Source organism: Mustela nigripes, chromosome 1, assembly GCF_022355385.1.
Source record: "Mustela nigripes isolate SB6536 chromosome 1, MUSNIG.SB6536, whole genome shotgun sequence".
Lineage (NCBI taxonomy): Eukaryota > Metazoa > Chordata > Mammalia > Carnivora > Mustelidae > Mustela > Mustela nigripes.
Window position 1 is genome coordinate 103,591,930 of NC_081557.1, and position 12,986 is coordinate 103,604,915.

Consider the following 12,986-nt stretch of genomic DNA (forward strand, 5'->3'; position numbering starts at 1 on the left):
GAAGGAACACCGGAATCCTAGTCTGTGTTGGACTGAGTAATTGTTAAGTGCTTCTTTTCCTGAACTTCCTTCCCTTCTCAGCTGCTCCTGGCTCTGTTTATCTGGGTGTCACTGACTTCTCATACCCCACTCCTTCAGGGGCTGGAAGGCATAAAAGAAACTAGTAAATGTCCCTTCTAGGTCTCATCAATGAGCAGCTGAGAAATTGTGTAAATTTGGATTTTAATTCAGCTACAAAGCTAAATACTAAAATTATTTCACATAATTATCGCCACAACCATACAGACTAAAAATCGCTACCCTTCTTTTCTAAGTAGAGACAGTGCGTGCGGCTCAAGAGATCCAGTGGTTTGCCCAAGGTGACAAGGCTAGTAAGCTGCCGAGCCCAGACCCACTCCTGTTCCAAATGTAGTTCCTTACGCTGGGGAGATAGAGACGTGAGGCCAAAACTCCTAGAATCCAGAGTCCGTTCCTCTGGACCTCTGACCTCCCAGATCCTGAGAAGAGGGAGGCCCAAAGGCCTGATGCTCCCTGCCTCTTGCTGTAGACCATGAAGAAAAAGAATGTAATGTTCTCATAATGTCACCTTGCCAGGGTGCCCCAGCTCGACCGCACCCTGACCTTTAGCCGCTTCTGTTGTGCAGGGGGTGCTGACGGGCATTCAAGGACACCCCTCACCATTTCTGATACCCTTCCCCACGTGGGGCCATCACAGCTAGAGCCCCATGAGATACGGAGCATCTCTGTTCCCCTCCCAGCGTGGGAGAATCACCTTGACTCAGCTAAGTTCGCGCTGGAGCCCGGAGCTCACCGGAAGCTCAGTCAAGCTCCTCCACCTTGCGGTGTCCCACTTTCTCGCCGAGTGACACCCTGAGTAAGCAAAATCTGATTCTGGCCCAACTCCAGGCCCCATCCCCAATGCCTCAGCACCAGGACAAGAGTTCTGCCTCCTGGGCAGGGACTAGCCCGCCACCAGGGAGCAGGGCTGGGACTTGAACCCCTCCCCCTCCTCCCAGCTCCCTGGCTCCCGGTGTCCTGGCACTCGGGCGGGCGGACCCAGCCGGGCTGACCCCCGGCAGGTGGGGAGAGCCAGGTCCCCCCCTCCCAGCACCGCACCGGGGCCTGCCGGGGGCGGGGCGCAGCGCGCGCCTCTGGGCTCAGGGGGCCGCGGGGCCCGGCGGAGGACGCGGCCGCCCTGAGCGCTCGGGCGCCCGCCCGCCCGGGACGCCGCCCCCGCCGCCTGTGCTGCCGCCGCCGGACGCCGGAGGGGGCGGACCAGCGTCAACCTGTTGTGGGTCCCGCCGCCGTCCGCCGGCCTGCGGCTGCACAAGGAAGTGCGGCGCCCACACGCGCTCCGAAAGTTGGGCATGCAGGAAGTGCGCGCCCCGCGCGGCCACTAGCTCCGCGGCCCGGCCCTCGCGCGGGAGCGCAGGCGGCGACAGCGCGGCGACCGGCCCGGCGGCCCCGGCTTTCTCCTGCGGCCACGCGGTCCCCGGCTCGCGGCTCCCAATGCGCCCGCTCGGCCTCGTCTACACTCTGGTCTGCGCCAACTTTTGCAGCTATCGGGACGCGTCTGCAGCCCCGCAGAGCGCATCCATCAAAGCTCTGCGCAACGCCAACCTCAGGCGAGATGGTGAGAGATTCACATTTCATTGTCTGTAGTTTTTGAAAAGAAATCCCGTTGTTGTTGTTGTCGTCGTCGTCACCGTTACTTCTTTTAAGAAACTTTTTCCTCCGGAGCCTGCTGAAGGCTTCGTGGCGGCGGGGCGGGGGCGGGGGGGTGTCTCGTGCCTGCCTGCATTCCGGAGTGGGCCTGGGGGCTGCGGGACGCGGGCCGGCGGCGGGGGTACCGCAAAGGTCAGGTGTCTCCTTTGCTGCTCCCCAGAGCACTCCTTCCTGCCCTGTAGTCACAGACCCAGGGTCCCGGAGCTGCAGAAAGTTGCAGCCTGCGCCGCGCCTCGGCCGGCCTCTTCACCTTTCGGACTGGAAACTCGGATAGACGGGGCGTTTATGATAGGCCTGGGGGGGACTCAGGGGTGGCTCTTTCTGGATGACCTATTTTATTTTTATTGTATCAGTAGGAGGACAGGGAATGGTGTCCCGGGAGCCGTATCTGGAACAGAGAATTTGTATCTTACTTATTTGGGGGAGATGGAGGGATGCAGCCTTCCCCCTTTATGTCCCCAAAGTGCATTTCCCATGAGGGTGCAGCTGGGGCTCAGAAGCTGAGTCTGGGAGACTGGGACAGCCGGGGTCTCTTCAGTACCACAGGCGGATCCGGCTCCTGCCCTCAGTTTCCACGCACGGAGGCTTTCCAACTGTTGCAAGGAGCAGGGCAGTTTGGTCCGCTAACCTCAGCAAGGTCCCAGGCAGGCTTGTTTGTTTTCCTTTGCTCTAGAGGACACCTGGGTCAGTGGGTCCCAGAGACTTGAATTGAGCTTATTTCGTTTCTGGGCTTCCACCAAGGTCTGAACTTGATTTATTCTTTTATTCTCAACTACAACTTTGGCAGTAATTTGAAGCTGTTTCTAGCATCTACCTGAAGTGACCCATAGGTTTTTGGTTTTTTTCTTCATTGATACTGTCTTCTTTCTGTCTGCCATCTGAGGGTTCTAACACATCCCCTAAAGAGCTCACCACTGTTTTTAATGGTTTCACTGTCTGAGTTGGCAAAACATGTCCTCTCCTATATTCATAGTAACCATCTTATTCCCTTGTCAGTTTCTCTCTTGGTGTGACCTTAATTTGGACTTTACTGCAAGGCTTTTGAACTTTGAAATGACAACAAAGCCTACTATATTTTGTGATGACAAGTACACTGTGGATTTCAGTGTGCTCAGGTCCTAGGAGGTGGGGTAGGTGTGTGGAGAGGGCACAGGGAAGCCTCAAGCCACTTCCGGGCCAAAAGTAATTCTGTTTCCAGAATTACTTTATCACAATGTTTTTATGTAAAATATTCCAGCAGTGGCTTGCCCTCCATCTTAGTTAAAGCACAGAATTTTCTTACTAAAACTTAAAAAAAGGTTCAGGCTCAAGACCAAAATTTTATAGTTTTGCTTTCCTCATTAATGTTTCCACCAGGGACAATCTTCTCCTAGTCGAGTTTTTAGATTTGTTAACGTTTGCACTCTGTATGCCCTCTTAGCTGTGTAGAATAAAATGCCATGTATAACTTGCATGACTTCATAGCCATAATTTTGTAATCCTCAGCCTCCCAAGTATCAGTTACAAGATGTCAAGGACGGAAAGCAAAAAGTATGTAACCATTGCCTGGTAACCCAAAATTCCAACTAAAACCAAGTCATGCAGCTCATTTTTAATTTTTTTTTTTTAAAGAATGCTCTCCTTTTAGTTTTCATTGTTAAAACTCTGTGCATCTGTCTAGTCTATATGATAAAAGCTTTATTTTATCAGAATTTTGAAAACCATCCTGGATTGAATTATTCATATTTTAGTTAAAGCTGTTTTGCAGTTACTGATAACACACACATGCACACATATTTTAATTAATTTGGATGACTCAACAATTTCCTCAATGTCACTCTAATTTTGCAAACAAAACTAGGAGTGGGGAAAGGTTAGATAAAGAAAGAATTGTCATGTACAGATGGAAAAAAATTAATACTCATAATGGGTTGTTCATTTGGGGAATTTTCAAAAGGCATCTTATTCTTAAGTGTTACAGAGCACGCATTCTTAAGAGAGACAAAATTGCCCCAAAGTAGCAAAATCAGATCTTAGAGGGTGAAAAAAATCTTAAATACGACAATGGTTTGTGATCCTCCAAAGGGCCAGTATATATAAAGAGGTAGACTATATCTGTAGTGTGAACATCTCATAGGGAGGGGACATGATTAGGAAAAAAGTCTAAACAGGCTCTTGAAGGGAGGACTGATGATAAAAAAAAAAAAAAAAAATGAGAAACACTGCCATAGGGTTTTGCTGAGAGAGTAAGAATAAAGGGTCTTTGGATAAGTCTAGACATCATCTGGAAAATCTTAGTCACAATAGTTGGGTTGTTGAGAGAAAGTACTAATGTATTAAATTAAAACCCTTGTTCTGATTCCAGACATTTTTAACTGGTTCCCCCAAAGTTCTTTTCTTAAGGAAAACAATAGTCTAGTTCTTTCGACTATCAGGTTAAGACAAGGTATAAGCCTGGAGAGGACATGGGCCTAGAATGTAGTAAGGGGAAATTTAGAAGATAAAAGTTTTCAAACATTAACTTAGGGTCCTTAGAAGATCAGGCCCTCCAGTTACAAGTGGTAGGAAGTCACAGTAAAAAATTAGCCATGACCCTTGGATGGGGTTTTAGGAACCAGTATCTAATGATGGAACTATCTTTATTCACAGTTGAGTGCCATCAATTTGTTCCCGCAGACCCTGTTAGCTGCCACCTAATGCTTGAGTCGAGATAAGGACTCACAGGACAGGCATCCTGTCATGGGCATGGGATGTGCTGGATCCTGTCCAGACTGACACACAAAAAACTTGTTTTTATTCTCTCTTTACCTGAGAGCTCCGAGTAGCTGGAATGGCTAGAAATCATACAAAAGTATTAGAGTGAATAGATGATAATATCCTTACCCAGGTTGGGGGTTACTCTGCTGCTGTCTCCTGGCCTTCCAGAACTCTCTACCACAATATATTCCTATTGTAAAAGGGTATTTACAGACCCCTTCCCAGCACCTGCAGAAGGGCTCAAGGTGAGCCAATGGTGGGTGAATTTGGTCCCTGTCTCTAGGAGGAAACTAGGATACTAGAAGGAAACTAAGAAGGATAAAAGCATCATATTTGCAAAAAAAAAAAAAAAAGAAGAAGAAGAAGAAGAAGAAGAAGAATATTTACACTTCCTTATATTATATTTACTTTTGATGCCCATTCCTGATCTGCCTCTCAGCACAGGGCAAGTCTTATTTGAGGAGCAGAATCCCTGTCTTCCCATTTCAGTGCCCGTGAAGTTGGTATTTTATAATAACTAGCCAGAGCTGGTGTTGCTCAGAGTGTGGATCGAGAAATGTAAAGGCAGCAATTCACTGACAGTATTACTTACTTATTTTAAAATGGAACCAGACAGAGCTTCCTGCTGCGGGGCGGGGGTTAAGGATACAGACACGGTCTCCATTTTCTTGGCCTTTTGTTGTGTTCTGTGTGGCTTTCTGGTGCTGTTGGGAAACGATTCTGAATTTAATGCTTCTTGGCCTCCTGTGCCAATACTTGAATTGTCTGTTACGTTATCATTACCTAGTGATAAGCCTGTAGGTTTACTAATGTGGTCTTAGATCTTTAAGGAGTCAAGCTTGTGTCTTAGATAATGTGGGTTTGTGTGATCAGTGATGACAAAGATTAGATCTTTTAGGGAAGGAGACAAAAGAGAGGACAATGTAAGCAAATAATGAGGGTTTATTTGTTTTTTTGAAGTAGCCTTGACCTACATTATTCTCTCAAGACTCCCCTGCACGGAGGATCTGCATTCTGTCCACTGCAGCATTATTTGCAATAAACAAATTATCTTTAAAGTGTCTGAAAGCCGACAATCAGGTTAGTGTCAGATCTTGTGTTCTTCTGGGTTTATATTTTCTGTTCAGCTCTAAGGGCATTAAAGTTTCATCATCTCATGGAGCATCCTGGGGATGGCATATTTTAAATGTAACGTGGCTTTGACGTGCTTCTGTGGCTTATGATATTTAATGTAGGTTCTTCTCAAGATGGGAGTTTAAACAAGTGGACGGACATACACTCTGTAGGAGGAAATGCCACTAGGTTGTGAGTTATAGTAATGACATTGATTTTTGTCTATGGGATTTTCCCTTTCAGGGAATGAGAGCTAAACTTTATTATCTTGGAACAGTCTGGCCAACCAATGGAACAATGTCCCCACAGTCATTGATCTCTGATGACCAGTGATAAGCAAGTTGTCACATGGGTCTCTTGAGCATGCCTGGTCTCAACCCCTTCATTCTGGTCTGAAAGGGTGTGTGTATTCATGCCTCTGCCCTTGAGAGCTGAGTCATAATGCACATCGTCTCCCTTCTGGAACTTTAAAACTTTCCTTGCTGAATTGATCAGATTAGCTTAAAAAGGTGCTTTCTGAGCATCTTAATAAAATACTTCCTTGAATTAAAATAAGGATGTCTTCTAAGTGAGCCAGGTATAGCTGCTCTTAGCTCATCTATGCCAAGTCCTTTAGGCAATGATTTGGTCCCTCACAAAGGAGTCAGATGACTTAAGGTGGAAGCCAAGCATGTTTGAGTTCTCTGTCCTTTCTTAAGATTGTCTCTTTTTAGTTCGTTCCTTACTTGGTCTGGGCTGCCCTCTAAACATGAGAGGTTGACAATGAATGTGCAGATAGTTCTTTGTCCTAAGCTCTGCTTCTGACCCCCACTGTAACTTATTCATCTCTACATAGTTATTCTATCTCTAGATAGAATATTACTCTATCTATCTCAATTATTCTATCTCTAACCTTTGCCAGTTACTATACTGGATGCATAGTTATCTAGCCCATTATGAATGAACCACATGCATGGTTCCTGCCTCCTTCCAGCCTATGGGCTTCTGGACGATAGAGACAAATGCATATTTCGTGCCAGCGTATTACCATCGTGTTTCAGATGCATTTGGGAGAGTCCCAGGATTCTCCACCCTTCTTCAACAGAACTATCCCACACGCATCTCTGCCTTTTTGCTTCACATATTTGAATCCATCAGAAGATTTTTAGGTGAAAAGGATTTCTTTTGCAATGAGAAAAGTGTGAAGGCGCAGTGGAGTGTGACAGTTGCTTTTAAGGAAGAAATGCACAGGGGTATGGGAACTCACAAGGAGCACCTGATCTAGATTTGAGGGGTTGGGGAAGGCCTCCTGGAAGAAGAAGTGTCTAAACTGGGGAATGAAGGGTGAGTAGGAGTTAGAAATTGGGGATGGTGAGGAAGGAGGGGGTAGTTTGCTAGTGGGAGAGAGCCCTTGCCAAGGTTTGGAGATGAGAACACAGTCGTCATGTGTCCACTAACAAAGGTCTGGGAAGTAATGTTAGGGAGTTTGGCCATTATTCATAGGGTGGTGAGAAGCCACTGAAGGAGTTAGTTTGGAAAAAGATAGGGCCTGTGCTACTTTGAATACTGACTGCCCATGTTCCTGAGAAGTCAGCCAGGCCAGGGCTGTGATCGGGAAGTCTCCCTATTCCTCCACAGCCCATGAGACCACTAATTTTCAGCATGATTGTGGTGTATGTGACTGGTTTTCCTAGCCCGAATTTTAGTAGAGGTGAGGTGATAGTGTCCTGGGACATCACAGAAGTCCCCTCCCCCCGGATGCCCCAGAGTCTAGATTCTGCTCCCTGTACCTGAGGTCTCATTCCATAGATAGGGAAAGCAGCCTGTCTGGTGTGTCACATTTTAAGATATTCCATGCTTCTATATTTCAAAATTAATGCAATTTTTCTAAAGATTTTATTTATTTATTTGACAGAGAGAGATCACAAGTAGGCAGAGAGGCAGGCAGAGAGAGAGAGAGAGAGGGAAGCAGGCTCCCTGCTGAGCAGAGAGCCCAATGCAGGGCTCAATCCCAGGACCCTGAGATCATGACCTGAGCCGAAGGCAGAAACTTAACCCACTAAGCCACCCAGGCGCCCAGAATTAATGCGATCTAAAAGAGAACATTTTTACCCTGACTTTATATGAAGGACGGTTTGGGCAGAAAGGTACAGGTGGATAATACGTAATAGCCAAAAAGAAAAACTCCATGACAGATACTGAGGCCAAAAAAAAAAAAAAAAAAAAGTTCTCCCTCCCCACACAGTATTTCAGGACCAAGTATAAGTCATAAATAAAGGAATAAGCCCATGAGACACTAGAGTGCACAAGTACACATACAGGAAGAAATATTTTCTTCCAAGGATTTTTTTTTTTCAGAAGAAGAATGAAGTATGCCTTGTTTTTACAAGCGTTGATGATGCAGATAATAGTATATCTTTTCTCTGCTGTGTACCATGGTATGCTGACATCAATAGATTAGCTTTAATATTAATAGATTAGCACTGTGCGTTTGTGTGTGTGCCATGTGCAGGTTAGTGGGTATTTTGTGTAATTGGGAGACGGGGGTGTCTCTGGAAACACTCTGGTACAGGCATAGGAATTGTCTTTGATAGGAGGAGGGATGTTTTCTGATTTTAGGTTTTTTGCTTGAGCACTTTTTTTGGTAGAGTGTTTACGAAGATAGCTTTACAGGCAGCACTTTGCCTGCAAATAGTGAGCCAGGCATGATTTGGAATCTTGGATCTTAAGATTCTTGATTTCTGGAATTTGGAGGCCAGCATGCCTTCTTGGGACTGAAGGAGCTCTGTGAAAGCCACTAGGTGTGCTGAATGATACACTGTGTGAATTTGGGACAAGTCATTTCAGACCTAACAGGTTCTGCCTTTCACTGAGACAGGCAATCAACAATGTAGCACCAGCCCACTTTTATTTTTTAAGTACTTTATTTATTTACTTATTTAAGAGAGGGAGTGCATAAGCGGGGGGAGGGGGGAGAGGGAGAGAGAGTCTTAAGCTGGCTCCCCGCTGACCTTGGAGCCCAACAAGGGGCTCAATCTTCTGACCCGAGATCATGACCCAGCAGATTAGCATCCAATTCTAAACCAAATGAGCCCTCCGCCCCACCCTGGCACCCCGGCAATGACCCACTTTTACAGACCTTAGCTATTCAGCATCCTCTGCTACGTAAAATGCAACCATGCAACCGATTGAGTCGGGTAAGTATGTAACAAATCCATTTAAAGCCAACATCAGTGTTGCAGAGTTTATAAGTGAGTTTGCAAGTTCATGCAGTAGACACTAAAAGATGCCTTGCTTCTACTTTCCGTGTAATTCCAGCCTCCTTGTTTTGCTGGTTCTTACATCCACAGCAGAGAGAGCAGGTCTGGTTTGGTCATGCACACTGTTGGTACAGAGAACTGACAGCTAGTAGTTTTTCTGCCCCTTTGTATTTCCACGCCTTGGGAAACAGTCATAAGATCTAATCAGGCATAGCTGGCTTTGGTTTCTATTGAACAAGCCCAAAAAAGTTCCAACCTTCAAGGGACTGAATGTCTGTTCCCCACACCCAAGAATTCATACATTGAAATTCTTTTTTTTTTTTAAGATTTTATTCATTTATTTGACAGAGATCACAAGTAGGCAGAAAGGCAGGCAGAGAGGGAGAGAGGAGGAAGTAGGCTCTCTGCTGAGCAGAGAGCCCAACCTGGGGCTCGATCCCAGGACCCTGAGATCATGACGTGAGCCGAAGGCAGAGGCTTAACCCACTGAGCAACCCAGGCGCCCCAGTACATTGAAATTCTAACTCCAGTGTGATGACATTGGAGGTGGAGCCTTTGGGAGGTTATTAATCGCGTCAGCGCCCTTATGCAAGGACTCCAGGGATGTCTCTCACCCTTTCTGCCACGTGAGGGAACAGTAAAAGGATACAGGATCTGCCCAGGCCTCAGTCTTGGACTTCCTGGCCTCCAGAACTGTGAGAAATAAATTTCTATTGTTTAAAACCCACTCGGTCTCTGGTATTTTGTTTCATAGTCTGAATGGGCCAAGACATGCCTCTCTTCACAGGAATTACCTTCCAGGGAATTACTGTATTACAACCCAGGAACACTGCTGATTTTTAAAATCATGACCTTGATTAAGGCGCCTTGTGGGCTCAGTCGGTTGAGCATCTGACTGTCGATTTTATGATCTCAGGGTCGTGAGATCAAGCCCTGCATCTGGCTCTGTGCTTTGCAGGTAGTCTGCTGGGGATTTTCTCTCTTTCCCTCTAGCCTCTCCTTCCCTCCCTATAGAGGAGGGCTATGTATAATATATAATATATATATTATATATTATGTATAATATATTATATATATATAAATGTTCTATCTCTTTCTCTTTTTCTCTTTAAAAAATTAAATAAATGAAATAAAATTATGTCTTTGAGTCATAAAGGAAAGTTTAGATGATGTGTTTCATGGGTTTACCAGGATCCTAATGGGGGTATTAGCTTAGGTGTATATGGACCTCAACCAGAAAATGGGCATTTCTATGGCAACTTTGTGGAAAAGAATGACTGTAACCTGCATGATATTAAACACATTGTCATTCTTTCGGTAGTGACTAATAGATTTGTGCTATCAAGAGGGGGATAAAGAGGAATTTTATTGGCACTTTGGATTAGACCATATTGGGGTCAGAATTCTTAATAACTTGAGCAAAGACATAGAAAACCCATCTGCTAAACTTGGGTATTTTAGCTGGAAACAATAGCTAGTGAGTTGGAGCAGATGCAGAGAGTCAGGCTTTTTTCTGTAAAGGGCCAAATACTGAATATCTTAGACTTTCAGGCTATCAGGTCTCTGTTGCAATGATTTGACTCTGCCATTGTAGTATGAAAGTAGCCAAGAAATTAGATAAAAGAACAGGTGTGATTGTGTTCATTCCAATCACGCGTTATTTGCAGGAGCAGGCAGTGGACCTACAGGCTGTCATTTGCTGACGGCTGAATGAGGAAATCCATGTGCTCTTTTGTGGAAATGGGCTGATCCTATGAAATTCGACAAGAATAAGTGAAAAACCTCATTTTTTGGCTAGAAAACAAGAACAGCTACATAATTACAGATTGGAATAACTTGGATTAACATCAGTTCATGCCTGGATGGGTGGATGATTGTATGGATAGATAGATGGATGGATAGATAGGTAGATGGCTGACTGACCGACTGTCTGGCTGTCTGGCTGGCTGGACAGATGGAAGGATGGGTGGGTAGGTAGATGGATGGTTGGATGGACAGGTAGATGGATATACTTGTCTCTATCTTCTGTATTGTCTAACTGGTTTAAATGAAGACAGCTTATGCTTCAACCAACAGCATAGCTGCTAACCAACAATCACTGTTTAAACCTGGTATTGGTATTAACACTATTTCAGGATCAGGGAGGCAGCTGTGCTCTTTTAAGTAAGTCTCTGTCCCAATCCATCATGTATGAGGGTTTGTGGTCAGGGTCTCTCTCCTGTGGACGAATCTGCTGACTCCTTCAGTCCCATGACCTAAACCCACAGCTTACTACTCTTTCGTCTTTAAATACCCCCTTCTTACTGGCTCTGTCTCCTCAGTCACCATGTCTGGTCAACTTTGCTTGCCCCCTCCCACAATGGACACAGGCTGTCTTACCACTTTCCTGTTTTTTCACCATATAAGCATCTTTGGTTCCACCACGACTCCCTGACTCCACCTCCTCTCCTCTTTGTCACCCACTGTGACCTGCAGTCACTCCCGAGGCTCCCCTGAGCTGCTCTTGGTGACGTCACTATGACTTGTAGCCTCCTCTGTGATGGGCTGCTCTCGTCTTGAAACATGGTCAACCCTTGGTTTGACACTGTCTCTCCTTTGCCTTAACTGCTCCTAAGTGCCAGGTTTGAAGTGGTGATAGATGTAAAGCCAGAACTAACACAGTACTTTTTTAGGTTCCTTAGAGGAACAAGCTTAGAGAAAGCCTCAAAAAGTGTATTTTCTGTGTTATTATCCCCAAAACCTTTATGAATAATGAAAGAAGTAGCAAAGATCTCTTAGAATGTAGTAGAGATTTTGCTAATATGGAAAGAGCACTCAAAGATTAAAAAAAATATTAAACCTAGTAAGCACTACAATTGCAATATTTTGGGGGAGAGAATGTATCTATGTATATATATGTATTTTTTATATATTTGTGTATATATGTCTGTATATGTGTATGTATAAAAACAAAATGTTTTACACAGAAGAGTCTTTATGGTTATGGAAGTAATGACACTGATTTTGTTTTCTTATATCATTGAGCACTCTTTTATTTCTTTATTTTTTGTTTCCTCAGCTAGGTCTCCATCCATCTGCCCTATAAATACTGGTATTTTTTTTTTTAAGGTTCTGACCTCAGCCTTATCGTCTCGCATTTCTCACTGATAATCTCTGGAAGATCTTAGTTTTTTCCAAAGTGCCAATTGCTGCTTCTGTGTCAAAGACCTGTAGATACACATTTACTGCCTCTGCCTCTTTCCTGAGCTCTGAACTTAAGGGCTTCTCTGGGCGATCCCACTGGGGCTTCAACTAAACTCTCCAATTTAGAGGCCTGAGAGTGAAATAATTAGTTGGTTTTTAAAAATGTTAGCTTATTTATCCAGTGGTGAGTGCCTTGGCAGTATTAATCCTTGCGGCTAATTCTTTTGGACACAGCACAGTTAGGTTCGCGTGGGCCATGTGTGGGCGTATGGGCAGGGAGACTGCGTCACTTTGTCACCTTTCTGGACCCCAGCACTCCCCAGGGAGAATGGGCTCCTCCTTCATTTAGCCCACATTTCTGTCCTAAAGCCTCTAAGGGTACTTACTTATTTACATATCTGACCGTTTCTGATGTGAGCCTGTTTGCTGTGTTTAGTACAGCCTTGTTTTCTGTTCCGCTGTCTCTCACAGAAGCTCCATGAGGTCAGGAATCAGTAAGTCATCCACAGCCAGTGTCTCCTTTTCGTGCCTGATCTTTGAACCACATGAGCCCTCCCACCAGCAGACTGTAAAGGAACAGGAGAAGGGTGTTTAAACTTGAATCGAGGGTGACAGGTTCCTGTTCCTTGTCTGGGGAGCTATTTATATCCTAGAACAGGCTAGGAGATGGGAGAGGAGGAGCAGGGAAGGGAAGGGCATGGACACAGGCAAGGCCAAGTTCCCGGAGATGGACCCTTCAGGCTTTGGGTGCATGTGCAGAGCCATGCAGATGGAATCTGGAGGCAGGGAGACTTGAGGAAAAACATTGTGTGCATGAAATATGTGCACAATGAACATGAAGAGTCAACAGTGTGTTATGCTTTTCAAGTAAGCGATTGCACAGTTGTGGGCGTATGAGAATGAAACCTGGCATTTCTGGAGAACTTGCAACATGGGGAAACACTCTCCTAGCCTCATGGACGGTGATTGGTGTGAAGGGTTGAGTTATGT

The 12,986-nt window shown here is 45.3% G+C and overlaps 1 protein-coding gene across 2 annotated transcripts in view; it reads left to right on the plus strand.

Moving 5' to 3' along the window:
* The first annotated feature begins 1,204 nt into the window (after positions 1 to 1,204).
* PDGFD (platelet derived growth factor D) overlaps positions 1,205 to 12,986 on the plus strand; it is a 220,710-nt gene continuing 208,928 nt past the window's right edge. For both annotated transcript variants that reach the window (XM_059418455.1, XM_059418459.1), the window contains exon 1: positions 1,205 to 1,633. In XM_059418455.1, the coding sequence (XP_059274438.1) occupies positions 1,510 to 1,633 (124 nt within the window). In that variant the 5' untranslated portion in view covers positions 1,205 to 1,509. The remainder of the gene's footprint in view (positions 1,634 to 12,986) is intronic.